Here is a 27,246-nt window from a genome sequence, read left to right as displayed (position 1 = left end):
AGAGCTTGTCTTCTAGATAGACCCGCATTGTGTTCTAATCCTAAATTGAAGTCCCGAGAATTGAAACACCGCTCGATGTCATAAAACAGGCTTATTCATTCACTTATATCGCTTGCGACACGGTAAGTGGAGACGGTATCAGATTGTGATACTTCGGTTTCGACAGGCGAGGCACGAGACCTTTCTTTTTGTGCTTATCTGTTTGTGCACTACCATCTCTTGATAGATTATTATTCTTGAAATACGCAATTGAGAATAGATAATGGCTTTCTTTTCCAAATTAGCCGTACAACCTCTGTATAAGTACGACCAGGCACCGATGGGATAATGATATAGAATAGACTTGGTGTAGCATTCAAGCGCGAGAACACATTGAGACAGTGTTTACCTTCCTTCGATTCATTTGATCTACCGCAACATGAGATTATAAGGTAGATATTATCATCCACCATCATGTAGTTATAATCTGCGCTACGAAGAGACGACGAGATTATCACCAACCCTCGATGAAAAGAGGATGCTGGCGATCTAATAACAAGAAATTGTCTGTGAGTTGTCATGATCACCTAAGAGGTGGACTTCGCATGATTGTCGTGACTCTCTCACTCCGTTCTGCCTATTACCATTTTCAACTGTCTGGAGAGAACAACTAATAGTATTAGGCCTTCTTGGGCAAAATGGCACGAACATATATTTACAGTGTATCATTGTAAGTTTTAGTTAGCTAAGTAAAAGTTGCACAGTATTTCATGTGCAATTGAACACGCATCCATTGCGATATCATGTGATAGGAGTCGAGTGACGCTTGTTCGAGCATGGCGAGTAGTGAGAGGCTTCATGCGATGTTGCCTGTCTCGGAATGATTAGTTGAGTGAATCAAATGTATAGTGCATCGCATTAGGTCATTTCACTATGGAGGAACACTCAAAAGCTGGGTACTTGAACTATTGTCAATAATGGAACATCTCAGCCTCATGCTCTTCATAATCTGACACAGGACTTGGTGCAATGGGTTTTGATAAAGTCACTTGCGGAAGTAGATACCATGTCTTGATAGCGGGAAGTCTGCTGTAAATACGTCTCTCAAGGTTTGTTCTAAATAGATGACGAACTTATTAGTGATCGTTGCCAGGATCTGGTGGTGCCAAGACTCGTGTAAGAGCAGTCATTCCTCACATTCTCAAGGCTGAGTCTGCAGCAAGTCGCACGAAAAGAAGGAAAACTTCGTTTGTTTAAAGGCATGCTCTCTTTCTTTGTCTATCTTGCTACTGTACAATTTAGTGGTCTTGGTGCGTTCTACTCTTTGACCTTGTTACCAGCATCAGCATCCATCCTGCTACCGTCACTTGAACGGTCCGCATTGAAGCAGGTTTGCTCTTCACACAGACAGACAACCACCACGAAACACTTTGTGATTTTAAGCAAGATTTTCGTAAGGCTTTATTGCCAAGCCATGAGCCAAGGCTGAGATTTCATAGGCGTGACGCAAGTATGAAAGAAACTCAGCCGTGAAGGGTGATATTTGCCACCCTACAGCCGACCGAGACGGCGATTAAGTCGCATGATCGGCCGGTGTGGGACCCATTCAGCGGCGCCGGACCTTTTGGTGCAGATTAGAGGTCAAATGTTGACGGCTCGTTGAGTTGAATGGCAAGTAATGGAAGATTTGATGCAATAATTGAGCAGGTGAAGTGTAATTAGAGTCATCGGTCTGGCATGCGCCTCACGAGGTTGACAACCATCAGATCGCCCTACGCTAAGGAGAATTATTTAAACAGGGCGAGGTCTCTAGCAAGGGCTCTGGGAATAGAAAACTTTCGGAACACGCAATTCACTTGAATCAAGTCCACAAATAATTAAAAATAACAACACATACGATAAACAATACGGATAACGATGCCGGGAGAACTCGTGTACCACGACGGCCACTATCACCGGACTTCGGCAGACCGGCCGGAACAACGGCATAACCAAAAACGCCCTCAACATGGATTGTTACAAAAGACTCACGATGCCTGGGGGCGAGTCCTTTATGGCGTTGGTAGCGTCTATTACAAGATTCGAGGACAATGAAGAATGGAAGATGATGACGACGCATATACGAGAGAGGAATGGAATCGATGATCCAAAAGAATAACTGCAACTCGACCCGCCATCGACAGAACCGTACTCCACTGTTGATGTCCCGTCTATCCATCACCGACATGATCAAGCCTCGAGTTGTCGTCGTCTGAACCACTATATATGATGATGATAGACAGGCCCCAGCGCTGATCAAGGAGAAATAACAAAGAACCCGACCAAGAATATCACAGTCAAGCTCATGCCAGAACGCAAGCTGGGTCAGGGATGGATATTATGGGCTCCATAGATGTGCACAGGCGTCTATGCTCTGCTTTGCATTGGTTTCAGAGTACGATAGGTGGAGGGACCAACCAGGAAACAGGAGTGAGAGATACAGTGTCCCTGATAGGAATGACACGCGCCACTGAAAGGATTGACGAACCCTTTGAGACAAAGATACCAACCGGGCCGAGCGTACACATCCCGGAAGGGAAATCGAAATCAACGCAACACGAACACACGTAAGCTCTTTGTTCGACCCGATGCACGCACCCAACTCACCCGCCGCTGTTGTCAGTCAACTTCCGAAAATTGTGAGCCAAGACGACAAGACATAGGCATTTAATATCATAATATTGCATTTCCGTATTCATCATGCCAAGTGAACGCGGTCAAGTTGTAGACAATGAGTCCCACCGCAAGCGACTCGAGACAATTTCCCAAGTGTCATTCAATGTCGTATACATGCTCAAGGCGAGATGCAGAATCAATGGCGGCTCAGACCAAACCCAAGTGAGACCCCTGATGTTTTGTCGTAGAACGGATATCCGGTGGAGATTGTCCCCTATTCTGTACAGTGCAATCTCGTGACGCACTAACAAACCATGCACCAGGCGAGGCCAAGCTTTTGCTAAGGCGAGATAGAGCTACGGTGTGCATTGACTCCAAGCACTATACCACCGTCAACAAGATGAGATCCCTCTGCAGCAACCCCTGATTGGCCACGGATGGCGCCGGACAAGACCAAAACAAGCTTCAATCTCTGAACTGCGCCTCGCAATCGACAGGGGTTCTTTGTCCCGTGGTTGGTTCATTTGTCAACCCTCGAGGGGATCTGCTTGTTTTCGGGGACCGACCTCTTCACCGTAGCAGGCACAGTGCCACTCTTCCACTACAACACAGCCGCTGCCAACCCCTTGCCAGTACAATTAGCGGCTTGGGCAACTGAAGCTCAGGGGGGGAGGGGCCCGGGGGCCACTCCAGAAGCCCAGGGATGGTCCCGTAGCTAGACTGCTTTAGTGTCACTGCTAGCCACCCCATGCATTCCATTTTCCATTTACTTTTCAAATCGCCCCATCCCTCGAATTCCATCTTCCTTCTCTCCTCCTTCATCAAACCTTCGCTAACCTTTAATTCTTCAACGCCGTTTTTTCTTATCGGTTCTCGTTACTTTGAGGCCGATTTTTAACTTTTCCCGACACTCATTTACAAACGCTCTTGCTACTCGATCCGATTGCCTCTCTTCGGGCTCACTCGTCGCGAACTCAGGAAAAAGGGGTTTCAGCATTCCAACAACACTTTAGGCGCTGAATAAAACCATCGCCTCATTCTAGTCATTCATTACTCTCTGTTCTTTTTACTTGCCGTTTGATACACAACACAATGAAGTTTTCCGCTGCCATTGTCGCCGCGGCGGCCACGGCTGCCAGCGCCAAGCTGGAACCCATCACCATGAAGGTATGCGCCAGACGTCAGGGTATCGCGATTCTATATTGACAATTCCCAGGGATCCAAGCTCTTCTACTCCAACGGAACCCAGTTCTTCATGAAGGGTGTTGCTTACCAACAGGATACTGCCGCCGCCGGTCAGACCAACACTAAGGAGACCAAGTACATCGATCCCCTCGCCGATGAAGATGCTTGCAAGCGTGATATCCCTCTCCTCAAGCAGCTCGGTACCAACATCATCCGAACTTACGCCATCAACCCTAAAGCCGACCACTCGGCCTGCATGAAGCTGCTCGACGATGCTGGAATCTACGTCATCTCTGATCTTTCTGAGCCCAGCGTCTCGATCAACCGTGATGACCCCAAGTGGGATGTTCAGCTGTATGAGCGCTACATCGGAGTCGTCGATGAGCTTGGTCAGTACGACAACGTTGTCGGTTTCTTTGCCGGTAACGAAGTCTCCAACAACGTCTCCAATACACAGGCTTCTGCTTTCGTCAAGGCCGCCGTCCGTGACACCAAGAAGCACATCAAGAGCAAGTTCTCTCGCTGGCTCGGTGTCGGTTACGCCTCCAACGACGATGTCGATATTCGTGAGCAGATTGCCGACTACTTCAACTGCGGTGAGGACGACTCCCGCATTGACTACTGGGGTTACAACATCTACTCTTGGTGCGGTAAGAGCAGCATGGAGGACTCTGGCTACACTGACCAGGCCAAGTTCTTTGAGAACTACTCTGTTCCTGTCTTCTTTGCTGAGTATGGTTGCAACGAGCCCGATGGTGCTGCTGGCCGTATTTTCGACGAGACCACCGCCCTGTACGGCGAGAAGGTCATGACTGAAGTCTTCAGCGGTGGTATCGTCTACATGTACTTCCAGGAGGCCAACGACTACGGTCTTGTCAAGATCAACAAGAACGATGATGCTGTCAAGCTCAAGGACTTTTCCCAGCTCCAGAGCAAGGTCAACGCCGCCAAGCCTTCCGGTGTCGAGGAGGACAGCTACAAGCCCACTGGCAAGGCCGCCACCTGCCCTGAGCAGTCAAAGAACTGGCAGGCCAACAGCGTCCTCCCCCCTGTCCCCGACTCCTCCCTCTGCGACTGCATGGTCAAGAGCCGAAGCTGTGTCCCTGCTGATAACCTGAAGTCTAAGGACATTACCGACATCTTTGGTTACATCTGCGGACAGGACAAGAAGATCTGCAGTGCTATCACCGCCAACGCCACTGCCGGTATCTATGGTGCCTACAGCATGTGCTCTGACGAGGACAAGCTTGCTTACATCCTCGACGCCTACTACGTCTCCCAGAAGTCCGCTGCCGATGCCTGTGACTTCAAGGGCAAGGCCACCACCCAGAAGGCCGAGAGCCAGTCCTCTTGCTCGTCTGCTCTCGCCTCTGCCAGCAAGATCAACGAGGAGGTTGCCACTGCTACCCACGCCGTCGCCTCTGAATCCACCGGTGGTTCCAACAGCAGCAGCGAGGACGACGAGAACTTTGGTCTCCAGGCTGCCTCCATCGCCCGCGTCTTCTCCCTCGGTGACTTTGCCGTCGGCGCCTACATGGCCGTCGCCGGTATTGTCGGTGCCGGTATGGTCCTTCTGTAAAAAGGAGGTTCTTGGATGGGCTGATCTTGGTATGATTAAAGTTTCTTGCGGTGGCTTTTTAGGAACGTGCGCTTTTTACTAGTTGTGTTTTTTCCCTTTTGTGTATCTAGCATCGCCGGTGTTGCATGGCTTGTGATTAGAACGAGATAGATGTCTAATGCCATCTTGCGCGATTGCTATGCCAGTCTGTGAAGTGTTTGGGTGAAAATTATACATTTGTAATGTAATAGACTACCTTGATCTTGACTTGGGTGAGAATATGACGTGCACATGGAGTCGTTCTCTGCTTTGTGACTTAGACGATTCACTGAGCCTGAACCATACCATCTGCTTTCTCTCAACGTCGAGCTCAATGCATACTGGAATTATACCGACCATGTATCTGTACCATCGCGACCAAGACCGTCTTAAAAGGCGTTTGAATGCCTGGCCGCAGTTTGCTACGGCAAGAGCACATCAAGGGGTTAGGAATCCAAGGCTAAGGTATGCTAGGTTTAGCCAACGATAAGTTCATCATAAGACTTGGGAATGGATGTTTTTAGAAGAATTGTAAGATTTATGATGAATTTAATATAATACAAGAGAAGATTTGAGGATTTAAGGCGCCCGCATGAGGAGTTTATTACAGGCGCGACTTCCAGGCCATTTGTCGGAAGTCGATTCGACGCAACGCTCGTAGCGACGGGACGTTGACCAGAAACCGCGTAACAAACGCGGTCGCTGCGACCACTGGTCGCGCTATCCAGGCAAGGAAGGCAAGGAAGGCAAAGGGAGAGTTTCTCGACAGCATTACTACTATGATTAAGGTACCTAGCAAGGCATAAGTCGAAAAGGAAGTTTAAAACTTGCACTTCTTTTGCAGCAGCAGCAGCAGCAGCGGCGGCCTTCTGTTTCTTCTTACGAGCCTGGGGGCTTGTTCCTCTCAAGGTTGGAGATTTTGGCATCATTCACACTAGTGGAAACAACCCCTTGAACGACGGCACATTAGCCGTCTACCCCGTGGTACAACTGCTTCGAAAGACCGACAAAGGTGTTGAGGTAGAATGCGCAACGACCTTTGTCCAAGGATTTCCTGGACTGTGCCGAGTGCCGCGAGAAAACATCCAACTTGGAGCTCTCCTCACAGGGCCTGGCAGGGTGGGTTTGGTGCAAGATGTGATAGACCCTCCGCGACTACGATTCAAAAGCATATCCAAGGATTTCGACTGCTACATTCACGAACTGGAGACCCCGTACTCGAGAAATATCTGGATCAGAACAAAGGCCCCCCCAACTGTCGGATTACCCGCCATCTGGAGCTTCCGAACACAGCGCCAGCTGATGCTTGATGTCGGTCGTCGTCAAAAACGCCGTAACCCGCGGGTCCAGTTCTTCGATACTCAGTGGAGTAAGGATTCAAAGATCAGGCTTTTTGAGCTGTCAGTTCCACTAGAAGGCACTCCTCTCGAGGATGGGTCCGTCGTCAACGTTATTATCGAGATCACAATTAACCCTAAAGTCGAGCATCCTCACTCATATCTTCAGCCACCTGGAGAACTTTCTTTGACTCCCAGGAGTGTGGCCTTTAACTCTTGGAGTCAAGCATTTCGCGTTGGGATACGTATCGAGTTCCAAGAGGGGAGGGGTTTGGAAAACAATGTACCTCCACTCTACTCGACAATGTCCTGTTGTATCAATATACAAGTCGCTGAAAGACGAAGAATTGGGCAATGAACTCAATCACATGGATCTTTTCTGGCTCTACTGCATGAAAACACTCGCGACACTATTGAACTGGCGATGGAAGTCGGAAAACAACCCCGTCAGAGATAACCTCACCCAAGCCGTTTGGACTCCTTATCGTATCAGGCTCCTCAGCATTGACTTCGACTTTCACAATCAGCGTCTCGTTATTGATGAGCCACAGTCGGTGGAAATGGAATGCCCTTGGCTTCTGATCCTTCAAGAGACTTGAATGAGTTCCAATGGGAGTTCGACGAACAGGGACTCGGCAAGTCGTCAGGAGAGGTGTGTTTTTTGTTTGGTAGGTATTTCCTCCCTATCCAGTGTAATAAGAAAAGGGTGCAGAGGATGGAAATAAAGTGATCCAAGGCAGCCCGAGTTTATACTAAGTATCCTAAACTTATCATTGCCCCCGTGTTTTCTGCCTGCGATGTTTTTTGGTTGGTCGGGCTGTCCATTAATAGGTAGTGGTCGACGGCCCCGCCCAGGCATCTTCCAGCAAAGAGTCATTTTCCTGTTAGGGCACACACGATGAGGCCACAGGCTGCAAGTTTTTGCCTCTTGCTGTAAAATTTCTTTACCCTCAAATATCCCCAAACTAAAATGCTGGTTTGTGATGTTTTTGGCGTTCTCACCAGGCCTGCGTTGCGCACTCATTGTCGCGAAGCCTGACCTGAAGTGAACGTCAAGACGAGCGACAGTGACAAACGAGTTGGAACCTCCCTTGGTCTTGAAATCCCAGTATCGTAAGTTTGTGGCTCGAGACTGGGTAATGTATTGAGTGGTTTCCACTGCACAAGGGGGAGTGTGAGTGCCCAGAGCGCGTTCTACAGCATATTGGGCCACCAAGTGGAATCTGCAAAGAGAGGAACTTGATAATAACACAGGTTATCGAGTTTCATGTATTACTTGCACAGTTCCAGTTGGTTGGCTGTGTGCAGCGCTGGAGTTGGGTTGTTATGCGTTGGAGCAAGTAGGGTATATAGTTTGCAGATAAACACAAGCTTTCGCCAGCGGGCAACCGCTGGCACATTGGTCTATGTTAGTACACCCCCGGTTGACTTTGCATTTCCCTGCAAAGTTCGTCAGTTCGACTTATACTAATACCTCAGCAGTGAAACGATACAGAGAAGATTAGCATGGCCCCTGCACTAAGGATGACACGCTCAATCAAAGAGAAGCTACCAATTTTTTTTGTCTTTTTTACTATTAGTTATGTTTTATTATTATCGAGCTCTTGGTTTTGTGTTGCGGTGTTATGTGATGAATATCCTTGACCGTGTCTTCTCGCTCCGTATTGGGAAAATTCTATTTTTGGAACAACATCCTATTGGCCGGACAAAAGTGGACCCTACTTACACGCGTGCTCATTTAAGCATAAGTTGCACTGAAGCTCACGATCACCGATAATGCAGAAACATAATTGCGAATGCCTCTGTTCTCTTAAAACCAATACCTCAAACTCTTTTAATATGGAATTCATTCCCTGCGCTCGTCTTGCTACTCGAACCGTGACGCCTTGCACTGCTCTCAGTCAACGCCGCATACAGAACGGTAACTCGAGAATGCAATAGAGCGCGCCTTCCGGTTTTGTCTTTTCAGGTCGATGGCGATAAGGCTTAGCAGCCGTTGAGATCTTCAGATGTTGGCCCCACGGAGTCTCTCCTCAAGCATGGAGATAGTTGAAAGATAAAGGCAAGAATCAATGTCAAGGAGAATGGTAGAACCTCAAGACCATATCAGGCAGACGCATGCTTTACTTGAGTCGGCCAAAAGGGCCATTCTTTTCTTACAAGACATTTTCATATTGGTGCGCGACTACAGTAAGCACAGCCAGCCCTATCTCGAGAATGAAGCAAAGCGTTTGAATAAACATCTTTCTAGAACAATAGACGAGAGTTGCGGCGCAGCGACGGATTTGTGAAGCCACACACGTTCTCCAGGTGACAGATCTGAAAGCCAACTATCCCAGGTCTAGAAGTCGAATAGCAATCTTTTGTCCATTCAAAACAACCCCTCGGTCCCGAAAACATTCTCACAGTAAACAATTCACCTGCGCCCTGCCATATTGATCACTCCTCCAGCGCCATCTCTTCAGCTGCCCACGCTAAAAAGCATGCTTACTCTCGAAGCTAAACGAAAACCCATCCAAACTCCGCAGAACAGAACAGACCCATTCGGACACGGAGACGATGCTTACCTTTAACGGGGACTAGGACTCGGGACGACAAATGAGTGGCGCAGGGTGCGCCATGCTCCCCAGCTGAATACCCAAACAGACAGAAAGAAGCCTTGTGGCGGTCTATTAAAAATAGACTAGAAAGCCGTTAGGCAGATTGGCGCGAACAGTTGTACAACGGTAGGATTTTCACGATGGAGTTGAAACGTACGAGTTGGCGCTTCGAGGGGATTTTTGAGAAGGGATCTGCACCAAAGTCCTGATCTCTTTATTCTCATTTGATAATGCTATCAAAAAAATAAATAAAAGAAAAAGCGACAGGCCTGCAGATAATTGTTTCCCGCTGACAGGTCCCGCCGTCAGCACAGCCTGTGGAACTACTGGTATAAGCAACGCCTTCAGCGCTAGCCCAAGTTCCGCCCAGCCACGATGCAGGACTCGGGTATGTTGGTCTTCAGGAATAAACTGCATATAAGGGCTGGAAGATGTCCAGAAAGATCTTCCAGCCCTATCACCCATACTCACAATAATCATGATCCCTTCAATTCTATTAGCCCTCGCTGGGGTTAGTTTCGCAGCCCTTGAGCCTAGACAGGTGATGCACCAGGCTCGAAATCAACCATCTTTTATTTCATCGCGAGATCTTTCTGAAGCTGAGAGCGAGCCTTGCAAGTTCATAAGTCAGGCCTATGTGGAAGCTGAACCCGAGCCTGGGAAGCCTGTTATTCTTGCTATTCCTCCCTCTGTTGGTATTGCTTGTCTCAAGTCGGTTCCTCTGGACAAGAAGCGAGATCTCGAGTTGCTTGACTACCTTGAGCCTTTGATTGGGTTTCAGAGTACGCTTGAGATTCTTGCTGATCCGCCGAAAGAGTATCTGTTCCCAGGTGTGGATGTTCTTGGGGGGTTTGATACAATTCGAAGCAAGTTGGAGAACAACAAGTACAAGACTCAATATGAAGTCATGACAGATCTGCGAAGCCTTGTAAGTTTTCCCAAGTCTTTGTACAATGATGTACTTACGATAATAGTTTGCCGCCGCAAATGATGGTCACTTTGACTATCCTCCCGCTCTTCTCAATGCCTTCTATTACGTCCGACGAGGCGTCGAGTTCGAATCTGTATCCGCCAACGGTCTTCGACTGCCATACATCTTCCATGTCATCGATACCAGTCGTGGCAACCAAGGCCTTCTCGACTACAACCCTTCAGCTGTCAAGTCCATTGATGGTACCCCAATCGCTGAGTGGCTCGAGGAGGACGCTTCTTTCGCGACATCAAACAGTCAGGATCCTGATGCTCAGTACAACGGCCTCTTTGCATCTATTCCTCGCAGTGCCGTTGGATCGTCTAGCAGCACACTCTTCACCCAGTTTGAGATTCCCGATACATATACCATCGAATTCCACAACGGTAGCACGTTGGAGATTGTCAACCAATTGGTCGTCCCTGCTACTGTTGACCTTTCTGGTATCGAGTCTGGCGAGGATTTCCATTATTATGTCGAAATCACTCCCACAAACACCACCACCGAAGAACCTTCTGCCAATGAGCGTCGTTCAACCCAAGAGACTGATGATGATCTTCCTGGCTACCCCAAACCTCTCGTTAAGCAATCTAGTAACACTGTCTCTGCATATCTTCTCAACGGTGAAGACTACAAGGACACTGCTGTTCTCTCCATCTTGAGCTTTTTGCCTATCGGTATTGACATCAGTAACCCACCTGCTGACTTCAGCATGACCAAGTTCATTCTTGAGGGACAAGCTGTCATCCTACAGCTCATCAAGGCGGCCAAGGCTACTGGTCGTGACAAGCTCATCATCGACATGTCTGCCAACGGCGGTGGTTCAGTTATTCTCGCCCACTCCATCTATCGCCTTTTGTTTCCGGAGGGAGAGTTCACTGGCTGGGATCGATACCGCGCCAACCCTGCTCTTGAAGCTGCCTCCGAGGTTGACTATGATAACCTCGTCAAGTCCCTGATCACTAGATCTGAGTATTATCCCATCGCTCCTGGTCACAAATACCTCGAGACAGGCAAGGAGTTTTATGGTCCCTACACCGTAAAGGGCCAGAACGTCACTGCAGCTTTCCAGACCGACAAGACTGTTCCCTGGGATGAGAGCATTCCTGCTTATATCAATGGCTTCGACCCCGAGAGGAAGCCTTTGGTTGCAGAAGCTCCCTGGAAGCCTGAGAACATTATTATTGTGACTGATGGCATTTGTGCCTCTGCCTGTGGTATCCTGACTGGTCTTCTCACCCGTAACCACGGCATTCGCACACTCGCACTTGGCGGTCGCCCTCTCAACCAAGCCATGCAAGCCATGGGCGGCGTCAAGGGAACTCTCCTCAACTTCAACGCCGACATCACCAGCGCAATCGCCAATGTTCGCGCCAACGCAAAGACCGACAAGGAGACGGCCGCTATCCTCAGCGACGCATCGTCCTCATTCCCCAGCTCGCAGAACCCACCTCTTCTTCCTCTCCCCGCAGGCGGTGTCGGCAAGGTCAACTCGCTGAACGGCTACACTGAGGATAACCTCGAGGGATACCCTGTGCACTTTAGGTATGAGGCTGCCAACTGTCGTTTGTTTTATACGCAGCGCATGTTGGCTTCGCCTATTGAGTCGTGGAGACGTGCTAGAGGTGTTGCATGGAATAATGAGCCTTGTGTGTCGGGCTCGACGGCGAATAGTGATGGCACTATTGGTGATAAGACTCTCAAGTATGACTCTCGAGTTCGCAGTCGCGCGAGTGGAATCAAGGGGCCTGGAGAGTTGAAGAAGTGATGATTCATTCATGGTAAAAGGCGTTTGTATAGATGGTGACAAATTTAGCATGCGATGGTGTTGATTGTGTTTTACCTATAGATTATAATGGGCATACCAATATTTTATGTTTTATCTTATTATTTTGTGTCTTATTCAGTTTTGATGAGTGTCTGTGGCTTGCATCGTGAAGGTTTACGATCCCGATCGATTAAAGCATGCATGCCATGACGTCAGACAACTCCAAGCAGGCACTGGCACGCGACAACCACAAGCTAAGCTCTGTCCTCCGTATGCTCTTCCTCCTCTTCTCTCCATTTCTCTTCTTGACCTAATAATTAATTCTCTTGCGACATTCTTTTTGCAAAGATAATATCTTCATTCCGAGGTCGTCATGCCTCTCCTCCCTAGAGTCAACTCGGCCGCGGCCAACAGGTCCCAGACCAAGAAGCAAAAGTTCAAGACGTTTATGCGACAATGGTTTCTTGTCAACTGGCGCGATTTACTTACCATGGCCGTAGTTGGAGCTGTATCTTTTGGCGTATGTTTCTTCTCTGTGGTTTTGATCGTTGCTAATTTGTTAGATCTATCATTCTCCTGTCATCATCACACGAACGTTTCCCATCACCTTCAATGCGACCTCTGGAGATATTGTCTACCCGCAATGGGCGTACCCTGATCGCGGTTGGATTCTTCCCTCGTGGCTATCAGGTCTGATATCCATCGCTATACCTATCATCACCTATATAGTCGCCCAATTCCGGATTAAATCGGCCTGGGATGCGAGCAACGCCATCATTGGGACAAACTGGTCCGTCATTCTGGCGTCTCTCTTTCAAGTCACTCTAAAACAATTGGTCGGCGGTTTCAGACCTTACTTTCTTGACGTTTGTATGCCAGATATCTCCCTCGCTAAAACGCACAACAAGACTGGCTTGAATGGAGTTGGTTTCTACCAAATCATGTATACCACCGAAATCTGCACGCAGCCTGACAAGTCGAGGATCCAAAATGCCATCACTTCGTTCCCAAGCGGACACACGACAGCCGCTTTCGCCGGATTCGGATTCCTCTTCCTATGGCTCAACGCCAAACTCAAGGTCTGGGCAGACCACAAGCCCGCCTTCTGGAAACTCTTCCTCACATTCCTACCTCTCCTCGGAGCAGTCCTCATCGCTGGTTCACTCACCATTGACGCTGCGCACAACTGGTACGACATTCTAGGAGGTGGATTCATCGGCACGATCATGGCATTCGCATCATATCGGTCAACCTATGCTAGTGTCTGGGACTGGCGTTTCAACCACCTCCCACTTCAAGAGACGGAGGCTTTCCGGTATGGATTCGACGGGGACTTGGACTATGCTGCTCAGACCATATCTATGGCGGCTGGATGGGGAGGCAAGAAGGTTAGGTTGCCTGAAAGCGCGAGTGCCCCTGCTATCAGCTCCGAGTCCACGCTTCGAAGTGGCGCTGAGGAGATAGAGAACCTGGATGCGAATACTAGAAGGAAGCGAAGGGGACCGGTTGGAGATGAGGCTGTCTAATGAGGGGGCTTGAATGTACACAGGAATATTCGTAGTTGGAGTTGGAGCTTGACATAGATTTGCATATCGATCATAACGGTAATGACAAATTTGGCAAGAATATATTTCTTCGACCTCGGCTAAGGATCCATCGATGCAAAAATAGTCTTGATGAGTTAACAACCAACGTTCGATCTGGTTGCTCTGTCTGCTCGACTTCTCTGCCGGAAACCCCGGAAACCCCGGAAACCCCGGAAACTTTGAGGAGACCCCTTTCTGCAGTTCATATCGATTCCAAAAAAAACATAATTCCAACTATACAATCTCTTTAAGCATATCGGATTGAATGAAAACATTATGATCAAATGCTTCGGAGAACTATTACAAGACCTAGGAGAAGAAAGCTATTACCTAGGCCCAGATTGACAAAAAGCAACACCCAGTAAGCAAACATGCATGACCCCAAAAACTAGTATCCTGACGCAGCAAGCCTGGCCTTCTCCTCATCCACAATCTTCTCCTCGTCGTCCTTCTTCACAACTTCATAGTCAGGAAGATCCTCCTTCACATCACGAGGAGTGACCACAGGCTGTGTTTGCTCTCGAGTCTCTTGCGCCTGAGGTTCATCGGTGTATCTCTCCTGCTTCTCAGATAAGATGCCATCCCTAGGAGGAGGGATCTGGCCAACTGCTTGCACAACAGTTTGGTTATAGTCAGTTCGGCCTTGAAGAGCCTGAAGGACCTCAAACAGAGGTTTACCCGCCATAGGCCAAGCAACATCGCCGCATAAAACCTTCTCTGCCGTGATACCTCGCTCGTTGTAGAAGGTGGCATTGGCATCTCCTCGCGTCACAACGATAGTACCGTCGATTTGAACACCCATCCATAAACCACGGCTCTTCATGTAACTCCACATAGGCCGAGCAGTCTTGCTGAGCGCAGCCTCAACACTACCACCTGTTCCGATAGGTCCTAGAGCAACTGAGCCCTCGGCGCCGAATGACAACCGAGGCTTTGTGAAGGCGGCGACTTGCTCTGGGGTGTTGAGGACACAGACGCAGTCATAAACATCGAGTCCAAAGACGAAGCCAGCTCCGAGACTGCTTACGATGAAGGAGGAGGGAGGAGACCATGTACCGTCTGAGCGACGGGCGATGACTACGCCAGAGCCCCCTGAGAGAGAGTTGTGGCCTGCACCAGCACGAATGACGTTGAAGATGGCGAGGCCGGCAGCGCTTTGGAGGACTGAAGGTGGAATTTTGACCATTGATTTGCGTGTAAGACCAGTTGGGTGGAGGGGTCCTTTTTCAGTGGGCGACGTAGAGGAGTTGAGGTCTAGACTTGTAAGTAAGGTGCTTGTTAGGATATTTGTATAGGCCTTACTCGTGAAGGAGTGAAGGATACGGGCAGCCTTGCTGCATTCCTTGTCCATAGTAGAAGGCCACCAACCCTCAGCACCAAACAAATTTGCGGCCTTGTTCAATGGTGAACCAGCCTTGGCGCTGATCTTGTGGAACCTCTCGCCAGCTGTGGGCTTAGCGGTAGAAGACACATCGCGATCTTGAGGTTGGGGTTGGGGTTGTTGATACTCTGTGCTATCAGGTTGGATAGAGTAAGAGGGAAGTTGACCGGCTTGCTTAAGAGGATCAACGTCCTCGACGAACTTGTTGGATGTAGAGCAAAGAGTCATTGTGATGATTATTCGAAGTGTCCAAATGGTATGTGAGTGAAAGTGACTGTATAAAAAGTGAAGATTGCTGATTGTATGGTTCTAATACACTCGGCCAGGCACTATTCATCCTTATATGTCCTTGCTCGCTGTATTATCCCGATTCCACACATCTCGCATTCTCTTAAGCCTACGCAATCTCGTCCAACCAAACCGTGTATTGCTGTTGCCTCTAGGCGCAGTAAACGCGGCCGCCTAGCTAAGATGGATGTGTAGTGCGTGGACTGAGGCGCAGCGTCGCCGCACGAGAAGCGAGACAAGAGCGAATGACGATCCACCATGAGGAAGGAGTGACAACTCAATCAAAGAGACGATACTATATTCAAATAGAGTTCAATTTTGTCAACAAACACCATAGATACAAAGCTTTCTTGGCTCAGTTGGTTAGAGCGTTGGTCTCATATCTGTATAGAGTGACTTAGCTTCAAGCTAGGGTTATCCAAAGGTCGTGAGTTCGAACCTCACAGAGAGCATTCCTTTTTGCTGATGGTGTTGTGAAGTTGTTGGAACCATCATGACCGGGCCCACTGTTTAAGCTTTACCGTGCGAGTTGGTTAAGTGGTGGCATATAAAGTGGGTCTACACACTTGATTGCCAATCAAAAGCATGGACCTTAGCCTTATACAGTCTCGATACATTATAATACTGTACCACCCATAACAATAGGCTTCGCTTCCATTGTACCTCACAATAGTTTACCAGTAGCATTTCTTTTTATTTACTAGTCAACACGCTCGGCCAGCAATATGTACATGCGTATTTGCAAGGGGCAGACAGGCAAAAGCGTCGATTCTTGTAAATAAACAGGAGCGTCTAGCCAGAAGGTTTCCCTATATCCCTTCACTGAGTCTTTGATGCTCTTGAGATCAAGAGGTGCCTTCAGAGTTTACGATCTTGTTAGTATCATCAAATTGTGAGTTTTTATTACTGCCATCGAGCGCAAATGAAATTACTCAATATATATCAGTTCCTCCATTCTTGAAGAGTCTGGTTGGAGAACATAATCACCTAATACATGCTTCAATTTCGATTCAACAGCTTGACATCGATATCATGTGAAAAGCAATACCGGTCTTGGAGCATTTGTACCCAGCAATGATCCCTGGAACGAAGGGGTTATACGTACGGTACACCACCGTCAGCCGATCTCAGTCTATAGACACTCGGCAATTTTTTGTATTGTGACCAGACATCTAGGGCAGGCGAAGAAAAGCCTGGCGCATTCCAAACAACTCCGGTGGTTGTAGCAAGACCATTGGCTATTGGCCTTGTCTAATGCTCCAGTTCAAGAATTCCATGGTTGTAACACATATGATACAGAAGGCACAACATCGCTTAACTAGTCACAGCATTCACAAGTACAGACGATAGAAATGAAGGGGCCAGCGGCGTCGTTCATCTAATACTGACACCTTAGGCCTCCTACACCCTCGAACAATGTTCGGAGTCAACGGATCGCAAACGTAAAGGTCGATGCAGATGGTACGACACAGGCTCACCGAAGTCAGGTCTATATGACTATTGGATCATGGAGAAGTTAGCGCAAGCCGTAGCCTGCATGCACACGAGCAGTCAATCAAGCACAATGATATCAAGCTTGACAACATCTTGCTCTATGCACGGGACTCGCCAAACATCCGCCCTCTTCTTACTGATGTTGGTGTGAGCAAGGTATTCGTCCGTGGAGGTTCAACCAAATTCGACGACTGCCCGTATATCTTACTAGCTCCAGAGCAAGTCGCGCATCTGGAGAGAAACCTCCGTGCCGATATATGGCAACTTGGATGCTGCTTTGCTCTGGTGCTCGGTATGGCAAAGAGAGGCAGAGCTGGACGAGATGGGCTGTGGGATAACTTTTGCAGGACAGAGGATCGATGTGCGCACCAAATTGCTACAGAACATGCGCATTTATTGAAGAGTCTCAAGGCCTTGTGTGACGAGTGCTCATCTAAAGGCGAGGCTTTGAGCAACCAGTTGGCATATGAGCTTGTATCAGGCATGTTGGACAAGAACCATGAAACAAGGCTGGAGATTCATCAAGTCTTGTCACGCCTTGACCTACTTGTTGCTCAGATGAGCACAGTTGCAGTGGGAGATGTTGACATGAGCTACTTGTGAGGAACTCGAAGGTAGTGGATGGTTATATAGCGTTTGGACAACTCGGAGGAGCAGTTTCTAAATTTCTACGGGCAGGACTCGCATTGGTTGGGCGTCAAACGGTATCTTGAAATGTCAAAAAGACCATAATTAATTGTCAATTCGACTAATCTTTACACATCCCGTCGTCACAGTTGATGCATCGGCAGAATAATGATGTCGCAGGCCAAGCAAGTGTAACATCTGATTGGCCGCTCCGGACCTCACTCCCCAGATCCCAATTGCCGTGTGTAGTGGGTACGTACCCAGCACATCCCCCACGTCATCTCAAAGGGAAGCTGACCTCAAAGAGGTATCTCAAGCACCTCCCATAATGACAATTGTACCACAAACACCATAAACCAACTTCAACCATCCACGCTCCTTTCTCACACCGCCCACCGCAGCAATGGCTCCCGCCGCTACAAACTCTTACAGCGAGACTGCTCGTGACAACGCATCAGGCTTCATCGCTTACGCGCGGAGCTCTGTGGATCGTGTTGTCCCGCCTAATTCTCGACAGAAAGCTTATGACAATACTGCTTCTTTTGCTTCATCGCGACCTATTCTCTTTGTACGCTTTTCTCTCACCGCGTATCAACCATCACTAACAAGACAGTCCTTTATTGTATCACAACTTCTGCTCTCTTTCCTCCCTCTTCTGATCTTCCTCACATTCTCCCTCTCAACCATCGTGTTCGCCCTTGGTGCAGCAATCGTCTTTGCTCTTTTCTGGATTGGCGTTGCCCTTCTTGTTCTCGTGCCTGCACTGCTCGTCACTTCTTCCATCGCCGTCCTCGTCTGGGGCTGGGCCATTGGCAGCTTCATCATTGCACGATGGCTGTACAACCATTCACCTGTCGGAGTGTAGAACAATGAGGTTGTGAAGAAGGAGAACGGCAATTAGTTTTACGCCTACACCGTCTGCCAGCTTGGTATTAGAAGCAACAACTGGGATCCTCATGATATGTCTGCATTTTGGGATCCGTGTATGGGTTATGGAGGATATCGGGATGGACAATAAAGTATCGGTTTGGCATGGAGTTTGTTATGTGCACTGATCAAGGCCTAATGGTAATGGAGGCGGGACACGACCCGTTCACAAAAATTGCAGAAGCATTGCGCTGTCAACATGTAACATTACACTGAACATCAAGTCCTAGGCTATTGCCAGCCTAAGCATTAACCCTAGTACAAAATGTTCCGCTCAAAGTAGTTGTTAAACCTCTATTTCTCATTAATAACCGAGACCCATCTATCTGTCCCAATCGCTCATGTACAAGTGCTTTACAGATACAGACCCTCTGGCTCTCCCTCCTGCTTTGTACGGAGTACTCTCTCACGCGCTGATCGGAAGTCCGCCATTTGCACCCGCATTCGTCGTTCTCGGAGAGCGAGCAGACCGGCTTCGGAGCAGATGGCCTTGATATCGGCACCTGAAAGGTCGTCCTTTTGAGAGATGAATTCCTCAAGGTCGACATCATCGTTCAGGTTCATCTTTGAAGTGTGAAGGGTAAAGATCTTGCGCTTGGTGTTCTGGTCGGGGTTCTCGAAGAGAATCTTTCGATCGATACGCCCAGGTCGGATCAGAGCAGGATCCAGGGTATCGATCTTGTTTGTGGCCATGATGACCTTGACGTCTCCACGGTCATCGAAACCATCGAGCTGGTTGAGAAGCTCCAGCATAGTTCGCTGGACTTCGCGCTCACCACCTGATGTTGAGTCGTATCGCTTCGTACCAATGGCATCGATTTCGTCGATAAAGACGATAGAAGGAGCGTTCTCACCAGCAACCTGACAGTGTTAGTAACGATCAAACACACAAAAAGAGACCACATACCTGGAAAAGCTGTCGCACAAGTCGGGGACCGTCACCAAGATACTTCTGAATAAGCTCACTACCCACGATACGTAGGAAAGTGGCGGAGGTCTGGTTGGCGACGGCCTTGGCCAGCAATGTCTTTCCGGTACCGGGAGCACCGTAGAGAATGACACCCTTGGGAGGCTTGATACCCATCTCCTCGTAAAGCTCCGGATGGAGCAGTGGCAACTCTACTGATTCTCTGACTTCCTGAATTTGCTGCTCCAGACCACCAATATCGGCGTATGACTCGGTAGGAGCTTTGTCGAGCTTCATGACACTGACGATAGGATCGGCATCATCAGTGAGCACGCCAACGATACTGACACTCTTATGGTGCAAAAGAACACTGGCGCCAGGCTCTAGCAAGTCCTTGTCGACGAAGCTCATGATGCTAACGTAGTACTCAGGACCAGTAGTACTACTGACGATCGCATGATCATCATCGATCAACTCCTCTAGAGTTCCAACACCCATGGGGCTTCCTCGCATGTCATCGACACGGCCACGCTCGTCTGCTAATCGATCGACATCGGCATCGGTGCCAGCAGATTGACCCTCCTTAGCTGCCTTGGCCTTGCGCAGGCGTTCCTGGTTCTCGACGTACTCCTCCTCGAGCAAGAGATGATCGTGGATTCGCTGCATTCGTAAAAGTCGGAGCTTGCATCGGCTGGTAGGGTAGACGGCGGGAAGTTTCTGAGCGGCGCTGGTGCCGCCAGCCTTTCTCTTCTTGCGGCCGACTCGTGTGGTAGGTCGAGGCGGAGGTTCGTACTTGGGCTTATCCTTCTATTGGGCTGTTAGAGTGGGAATGGAGGCTCCGGGCGGGTTTCTTGCCTTCTTGTCCTTCTCATCGCGTCCCCCTTCTCCCATGCCGGATTGACCTTGACCCTAGATAACGTCAATAGCTGTCAAGCTGCAGGATGACAGAAGTGTTTACCATTTTGTCAGGATCAGCTCTGGGAGCTATAGATTATGTGATATCGGTTGTTTAGCGTGGCAGTGGTTTCAATGAGGTGAGTCGTGATGGTGGATGTGATTTGACGTGGAGGAGATAGGTCGAGGCTCCCAAGCTTAGTGATGATGAAAGCGACCGCCAGGCGCCAGGGAAACACGACAGCAGCTCCAGCATAGTCACGTGCATCACCATGCTGAGTCACGTGCAACTTCAAACATCAACATGAATGTAGGATGTCGGAATCGAGAGACAAAATGTTATTTGAACTTATAAAAAGTAAAGTTTTACATTGCGAGCTCAAATTCCTTCTTACCATGTCCCTTCGTCTGTTTGGGGTGAATGTCAACATCTCATAGAAATGTCGCTATTGATAAACTCAACAAAAGCTATCCTACACCTACCCTAAGTTACCTAAACTTATACTGAGTTGCCTAAGTCTTTTTGGCAATTAGGATTGAGGTCCCGAGAATCCTTTCCTCCCCTAGGCGTGCAAGCAAGTGAAGAATGGCTTCATATATTATCGTCAAGTATCGCCACCACCTATCTTGTGTCATCTATCGTGACCTACAACCCATATGAAGTGCAGACCCCGTACCCAGTCTATGTTAAGTTGGTAAAACAAACCGATGCAAACTCCCCATACCATGCTTAAAGAAATTGTGTTTCAGATCGCCATTCCTTCTCTTGGTCCTCCATAGTCCACATTAGTTTTCGTGCAGTAGTCTGGAAACGACATCCCCCATGTAAGCCTCTTCCAGTTCGTAGTCTCGGCCTCCGTTGCGATCTATGCCGAAGTGAATGAAGGCCTCGACAACATCATCCAATGCGAAGCCCATGTTCACGAAACGTTCGACAAGGTCTCTGTTGTATCCAGAAAGTCTACTTCATGTTAGCTAAATTCTCTCCACCTCCATATCTGACGTACCGAGCAACATCATCCTTGACCGGAGCAGCTGCGACGTCGTTTTGGTATTTAGTGACGTCAACGTCTTGTCGTGGAGCACCGGCGTATTTGACAGCCCATTCATGGGCCATGAGAGCGAAGCGCTTGGGGTCTTCTATCATCATCTTTGCAACCTCGGCATCTTGCGGGTCCTTGGGGTTTGGGCACTCGAGAAGCATTCGAAGGGAGAGAAGAGCAGTCTTGATGGTCTGGACGGGAGACCAGTTGGAGCTGAGAGTGTCGAGACAGATAGCGCCCTGAAAGCTGAGTTAGTGTCTTGAATTTCTTTCTTGTCATAGTCCGCCTCTTCCTGGCTGTCGCCAATCCATCAAGTTGACTGTTCTTGGGCACCATGTCCGCTATTTTGAAGAAAGTTGACCTACCGTCTGACTGCTGATATTTGGATGCCAGATCTTGGTGTCAAATCTTATCATTGGTGCCTTGAAAGGATACTGATCCGGGATTTGTATGTCGACTGTGAAGGTGCCTCCAGCATAAGGGGTGTCGGGCGGCGCAGGGAATGTTCCTTTGAGATGCTTCAAGTCGTTGTTGACGAGAGTCGCGTTGACGCCTGAGTCGTCATGATCGGCTTCGATGTCCCTGAGCTCCTTGGCTACACGCCGGTCCCGAGACATGATGGCGATACTCTTGGAAGAAGCGGTGATGGAAGAGTTGAGGTTATTGAATAGAGCTAAATTAAAAAGGAGAATGGTTGGATCGACTGAGGAGACAAGAGATAACTTTGGGCCGTAAGACAGGCCTTCTGCAGGTCAGGTCGTGTCTTGTGCAGGCAAGGCAGGCTATTCGGTTGGTGATATTGGACAGAGAGGGAGGGGTCCTTGGATTTTGTCAGGCTGTGGCGTAGCTTAGAAGAAGGTGGCCGACGTCACTCCACTGAGAGACCGCTAAGAGTTAGCGTCCTGCGGGGGGTGTTACTCTTGGGTTGCAGTGTCCGGTTCAAAAATAGAATATCATGGATCAAGTTCGCGAAAAGTGGTTGGATAGAAGTTCAATCTTCGTTTGTCTAAGTGCTTCAATGGGAAGAGTAGGCGGTTGAACAGTGCTGCTTTATGTGTATTTCAGAAAAACTTTGTTTATGAAAAACTTTCTCTGACCAGCTGGCATTATTGCCTGGTTGCCAGCCAAGGTGTTTTCAACCACCTCACTTTAGAGCTTATTCAATTTTGTAGAGCTCTGATTGCTTGGAGTTAAGAGGAGTATAGACTGAAGCTAATCATGTCATATGGGCTTTACTATTCACTCTCGATTTTCTCAGATGAAATTCTGGTCGTAAGAGCTAGCGCTTTCAAGGACTTCGAGACCAACTTTAAACATTGGCTTAAATGGAAGTTTCTTTCAGTCTACTCATCAAGGTCCAGTCCTTTTCGAATTTTCAACTTTGAACTATATGTCGACATCCTATGTCAAGGTCTCACGCCTACACAACTTCTCGTACAATTACACTGTCACATGTGCATGATCCAGCATGATAATATGGCTTGAAACACTTTTCGACATTAGATGGTTCATGTTGTAATGTGACATTGTTGGCGCATTGCGTGCTGAGGGTTATGGCACACTCGCCTGCGGAAAAGGAACACCAAAAGGCCTTTCCACAATCTAGCCTGCGCGCCAGCCAGACCATCCTTGCTCTATCAGGTACGTACGAAGAAATCATGCAGTATGATGCAAATAGCCCTCCATGAGCGAGTCCCCGGTCAAATGAACTGGACTCTACCAACTCACTCCCCGACTCACACGTCTTGTCTCCCAAGGGTGAACCAAATAGTAGACGTATCTTAGTTAAAAAATTATAGCAGATCACGGCGGACGAACTCGTTGTAGAGAGCCTTGCCCAGACCAGCGGGAGAGCGCTCGACAATGACACCAGCGTCCTCGAGAGCCTTGATCTTGGTGTCGGCACCACCCTTACCACCGGAAACGATAGCACCGGCGTGACCCATTCGTCGACCGGGAGGAGCAGAGATACCAGCGATGAAGCTGACAACGGGCTTACCGCCGTTGACAGTGTTGGCCTGCTTGAGGAACTCGGCGGCATCCTCCTCGGCAGAACCACCAATCTCACCAATCATGATGATACCGTCGGTGTCGGGGTCCTCAGTGAAGACCTTGAGGCAGTCGATGAAGTTGGTACCGGAGAAGGGGTCACCGCCAATTCCGACAACGAGAGACTGACCAAGACCGGCCTGGGTGGTCTGGTTGACGGCCTCGTAGGTGAGGGTTCCGGAACGAGAGACAATACCGATGCGGCCGCGCTTGTGGATGAAGCCAGGCATGATACCGATCTTGCACTGTTCGGGAGCAATGATACCGGGGCAGTTGGGTCCGACGAGACGGGTCTTGCTTTGGGTCTTGAGCATGTCGGTGATGCGAACCATGTCTAAGTGGGTCCCTTGTTAGAAACCTTCAAAACGTTCCATCGACGTTGCAAAAACCTACCGTGCTGGGGGATACCCTCAGTGATGCAGACAACGAGGGGGATCTCGGCCTCGAGGGCCTCCTCGATACCGGCGGCGGCCAGAGGAGGACTGAGAAAAATTGTTAGGGGTCGTTTTCGTTGGGGTGTGGTTGATTAGACGTACGGGACGAAGAGACCAGTAGCAGTGGCACCGGTCTCCTTGACGGCTTCACCAACGTTCTTGAAGACAGGGAGGCCGAGGTGAGTCTGGCCAGCCTTCTTGGGGTTTGTTCCACCGACGACCTTGGTGCCTGTTTGTCGAGAGTCAGTTTTTGTCACATGTATCATCGTGACATCGATATAGCGAGGACCGTACCGTATTCGATAGCTTGTTGAGCGTGGAAACTACGTCATTCGTTAATTTTATATGCACTCTGGAAATTCAAGAATTGCGCCAACTCACGTTCCCTGCTTTCCGGTGAAGCCCTGGTAGATGACCTTGGTGTCGGCGTTGATGCGCAGGTTGTTGATGGTCTGGGCATACTGCGACGAAGAATAGGCTCGACGGCCAACGTTTTGCAGCGCCGAGGCGCGAGTTGCTCTGGCGAAGGACTGCATGATGTCGGGGGGTGGAGGGGAGAGGGAGTGAGAGAGAAAAAGAAATGTCGCTGTTTGTTGCAACGTCTAGAGGATTAACTTGGGGTTTTGGAATTGGAAGGGAAAAACCGTCGATACCAGGAGCTTTCGGGAGGTTCGTGGTTTCGTTCGTATCAAGATTATCCCGTGGCCGGGATTCAACGGCCTAAGCCCAAATGGGTCGACACACGCACTTTCCTCTCAAGGTCAGTTGGTGCTTGACCTTGCGCTACGGGTGGTCTCGGAGTCAGTATGCCGAGTGAGGGAGGACGGGAGATAGATGATCCGGGGTGAGAAGTGAAGGAGAGCCACTCACAAGAGCGCGTGGAGAATCGGTCGTGGTGAGCGTTTTGAGATACGGTTAATCGCGGGTTCTCGGTGAGGGCGAGACGACGGGAAGATGCGTCATTGGACGTGATGAGGACCTGAGACCCTCTTTTTGCTTCGGACTTGTATCTCCAATGTTTGCATCTCCTTGAGTTTACGTTTAAAATCGCGGACATTGACAACCTGATCCCGTGGGAACGCAACATGTTACATTTGCAATTATTCAAAATGAGTGAATTCTATCTACTTATGATCAAAGAGCGGCTACAGTCAGTTCCTATCCAAGGCAATAATATCCAAGATGGACATCATTCTCCCATTCCTCATTTGTTACTCAGCAATTGAGTGGTAACATACAACTCCGAGGAGGCATCTTGAACAAAATCAGTTGATACCTCGGCCCCGGTAAAGATTATCGGCTGGGATAATACATCACCGGACCATCCATTCCCTGTCGCTCATACTCATCCAATTGAAGATACCGCATCGCATGACATTTCAGTTCATCGCGTGCATCTTCAAGGAAGAGCAACATTTCCTATCGAGTCGTCTTAGTAGACGCTCTTGACGTCCCAGCCGACAGCCATCACCCTGGCAGCAAGGAAACAGGCGAGTGCCAGCACATATGACAGCCCATCAAATACAATGAGAGCAGTCCAGCCAGTGTCACCCTCGCCGCCAGCCTCGAGAATGGCACCAGCAATGGGCAAGCTGCTGAGGGTTCCAAAGCTAGCTACCATAAAAGCTGTCGAGATGAATCGTCCATAGTCGCGAGGATCGCAGAGCTGACCTACGCAAACTGGTGTGAGTCCAAGGTTACTACCACTTGCAAAACCAAACACAACAGCGAATGCGATGATCATAGCCTTGGAGTCTCCAGCTGGCAGCCACAGAGCAAAGGCCGATATGATGCAGAGCCCAAGCGTCAGTAGAATGACATTAAACCGCCCGATCTTGTCGGCCAAAAGACCGGGGAGAAAACGACCGAGCAATGAACCCGCATTGAGGATCGAAATCAGGGTATAAGAGCTGTTGGCGTCGCCAGAGTGTCGTCCGGCATAAGACACGATGTACGTCAATGGCACGAAGAGCCCCCATTCCATAAAGAAGATTCCACATGCCGAAAATGTAAATTTCAGGTCTTTGAAGATGCTGAAGTCTGGCCAGACCGAGGACACCTTGTTTGATCGCGGGAGACGCGAGCGCATGAAGAGCGTGGCGGGAACGGTGAGTCCGAGGATGATGAAGCCCAGGATACGGGTCGTCCGTGCAAAGCCAACGCTGGGCAGAAGTTTCTGTAGAAAGATGGGAAAGATGATGCCGCCGATTGATCCTGCAGTCATTGCAACTCCAGTTGCAAGACCTCGTTTCTGGTCGAACCAATGGGCAATAGATGCATAACACGGTGAATTGAGAAGGGCGCCTCCAAGGCCACCCACAACCGAGTATGAAAGAAGAATCTGGTAGAATTCCTCGCAAACGCTAAGAATGAACAAACTTGTCGCAATGAGTATACCTCCAGAGGCAACAATGAGTCGAGGACCGTATTTGTCAAAAACAGGTCCGACTTGGATACCGACGAGAAAGACGAGGAAGAGATAAAGACTGAAGATCCAGCCAATCTGCGAAGACGAGTAATCACGAAGCTGGTTCTCGGAAAAGTACGACTCAAAAACAGCAGAGGTGTTGATGAGGCCGTAGATCGAAAACATTCCACAAAAGGACCCAAAGACTACAAGCCAGGCCTGGAGTCCGCCCTCTGGAAATTCGAGGTTCGCTTCACTGTCGTCGGTGCTGGCTTCGCCGGGGTACGCTACACCTCCGGTCTCGAGGCCCGCATCGTCCGGGACCGGGACGGCATCGCCACGGGGGACATCGGGGTTAGTTTTGGGTATGGCCTGCTTTTCGTGCTGGTTTTTTAGGCAGCTGTCCTCTGCATTGTGTTCGTTAAATGTCATGTGTCAAAAACACGGTAGATCACAAAAAGGGGTACAGTCTTTCTAATGCCTCAGGGTGTGAAGAGTGTAGTAGACATGAGATAACCGCTATGGATGGGGTTGAGATGGGTTGAGGGAAAGGTTAGTGGGGAGGAGGAGGAAGAATTTATAATCCCGGAAATATGATCCGAATCGGTTAATAATTTGCATGTTCAATAATTGACAGTTGGGGTTGGGCGCTATTATTAACAAATGTCATGTTAGTGTTCGGTTCAAGGGCGCAGGTGTGCAGGGCTTGGCATCAACTGTGAGTTCTATGACTCAATTACCAGTGTCATGTTCTATGACGGACAAGTGATTCACTCTCTATGTTCAAGTGCTCCATCTAATTGGACTTCAGAACATGGAATTGTTTCCAGTGATCAATTGAGAATTCTCGGTGGGACTCGATCTCGTCTATCGGCAGTTATCCACATCGGATCCGGAGCCGCTCCGCATTCTTTGACAATGGGGATTTCACTTGAGCTTATTTTCTTGCACCGATGTGATTGCTTTAGTAACAGTGGTGAAGCCTGTGAGATTGAGGATTCGCTTAGTTTGGGTCCCATTCTTTGTGTAGTGATGTCAGTGTGGGCTAACGACACTGGGATCCCCAAGTCGGCATCTCGTTCCGAGTACACTAACTACACCAACTCAAGGAGTAATCT

General features: G+C 49.0%; 9 protein-coding genes and 1 non-coding gene across 10 annotated transcripts; 5 read left to right on the top strand and 5 right to left on the bottom strand.

Annotated features, from left to right (window-relative positions):
- Positions 1–3,726: 3,726 nt before the first annotated feature.
- Positions 3,727–5,398, top strand: FPRO_11740 (putative beta (1-3) glucanosyltransferase gel3p; the record flags this gene model as incomplete). The annotated part of the gene is made up of 2 exons (XM_031221249.1): positions 3,727–3,801; positions 3,851–5,398. 2 exons carry the CDS (start codon positions 3,727–3,729, stop codon positions 5,396–5,398), a joined length of 1,623 nt encoding a protein of 540 aa, XP_031086826.1.
- A 4,433-nt stretch (positions 5,399–9,831) lies between these two features.
- On the top strand, positions 9,832–12,091 carry FPRO_11739 (uncharacterized protein; the record flags this gene model as incomplete). Its single annotated transcript, XM_031221247.1, has 2 exons — positions 9,832–10,281; positions 10,328–12,091. The coding sequence occupies 2 exons, from the start codon at positions 9,832–9,834 to the stop codon at positions 12,089–12,091; spliced, it is 2,214 nt and encodes a 737-aa protein (XP_031086825.1).
- A 373-nt stretch (positions 12,092–12,464) lies between these two features.
- Positions 12,465–13,617, top strand: FPRO_11738 (uncharacterized protein; the record flags this gene model as incomplete). The annotated part of the gene is made up of 2 exons (XM_031221246.1): positions 12,465–12,611; positions 12,655–13,617. The coding sequence occupies 2 exons, from the start codon at positions 12,465–12,467 to the stop codon at positions 13,615–13,617; spliced, it is 1,110 nt and encodes a 369-aa protein (XP_031086824.1).
- A 448-nt stretch (positions 13,618–14,065) lies between these two features.
- Positions 14,066–15,286, bottom strand: FPRO_11737 (uncharacterized protein; the record flags this gene model as incomplete). Its single annotated transcript, XM_031221245.1, has 2 exons — positions 14,066–14,931; positions 14,980–15,286. The coding sequence occupies 2 exons, from the start codon at positions 15,284–15,286 to the stop codon at positions 14,066–14,068; spliced, it is 1,173 nt and encodes a 390-aa protein (XP_031086823.1).
- A 404-nt stretch (positions 15,287–15,690) lies between these two features.
- Positions 15,691–15,798, top strand: tRNA. The gene is made up of 2 exons: positions 15,691–15,728; positions 15,763–15,798. It is a non-coding gene; the product is annotated as a tRNA-Met (tRNA).
- A 2,072-nt stretch (positions 15,799–17,870) lies between these two features.
- Positions 17,871–18,332, top strand: FPRO_11735 (uncharacterized protein; the record flags this gene model as incomplete). The annotated part of the gene is made up of 2 exons (XM_031221244.1): positions 17,871–18,035; positions 18,081–18,332. 2 exons carry the CDS (start codon positions 17,871–17,873, stop codon positions 18,330–18,332), a joined length of 417 nt encoding a protein of 138 aa, XP_031086822.1.
- A 416-nt stretch (positions 18,333–18,748) lies between these two features.
- Positions 18,749–20,262, bottom strand: FPRO_11734 (putative RPT2-26S proteasome regulatory subunit; the record flags this gene model as incomplete). The annotated part of the gene is made up of 4 exons (XM_031221243.1): positions 18,749–19,255; positions 19,302–20,108; positions 20,157–20,210; positions 20,260–20,262. The coding sequence occupies 4 exons, from the start codon at positions 20,260–20,262 to the stop codon at positions 18,749–18,751; spliced, it is 1,371 nt and encodes a 456-aa protein (XP_031086821.1).
- Positions 20,263–20,981: 719 nt separating this feature from the next.
- On the bottom strand, positions 20,982–21,855 carry FPRO_11733 (putative ubiquitin--protein ligase; the record flags this gene model as incomplete). The annotated part of the gene is made up of 3 exons (XM_031221242.1): positions 20,982–21,156; positions 21,203–21,477; positions 21,604–21,855. The coding sequence occupies 3 exons, from the start codon at positions 21,853–21,855 to the stop codon at positions 20,982–20,984; spliced, it is 702 nt and encodes a 233-aa protein (XP_031086820.1).
- A 1,176-nt stretch (positions 21,856–23,031) lies between these two features.
- FPRO_11732 (putative atp-specific succinyl-coa synthetase alpha subunit) lies at positions 23,032–24,257 on the bottom strand (the record flags this gene model as incomplete). Its single annotated transcript, XM_031221241.1, has 5 exons — positions 23,032–23,621; positions 23,681–23,769; positions 23,824–23,950; positions 24,016–24,044; positions 24,103–24,257. The coding sequence occupies 5 exons, from the start codon at positions 24,255–24,257 to the stop codon at positions 23,032–23,034; spliced, it is 990 nt and encodes a 329-aa protein (XP_031086819.1).
- An 896-nt stretch (positions 24,258–25,153) lies between these two features.
- On the bottom strand, positions 25,154–26,560 carry FPRO_11731 (uncharacterized protein; the record flags this gene model as incomplete). The annotated part of the gene is made up of 1 exon (XM_031221240.1): positions 25,154–26,560. One exon carries the CDS (start codon positions 26,558–26,560, stop codon positions 25,154–25,156), a length of 1,407 nt encoding a protein of 468 aa, XP_031086818.1.
- Between the last annotated feature and the right edge of the window lie 686 nt (positions 26,561–27,246).

Source organism: Fusarium proliferatum, assembly GCF_900067095.1.
Source record: "Fusarium proliferatum ET1 genome assembly, contig: FPRO_scaffold010, whole genome shotgun sequence".
In the NCBI taxonomy this organism is placed as follows: domain Eukaryota; kingdom Fungi; phylum Ascomycota; class Sordariomycetes; order Hypocreales; family Nectriaceae; genus Fusarium; species Fusarium proliferatum.
Note: the sequence above shows the minus strand (reverse complement) of the source record. Positions and strands in the feature narration are given on the sequence as shown.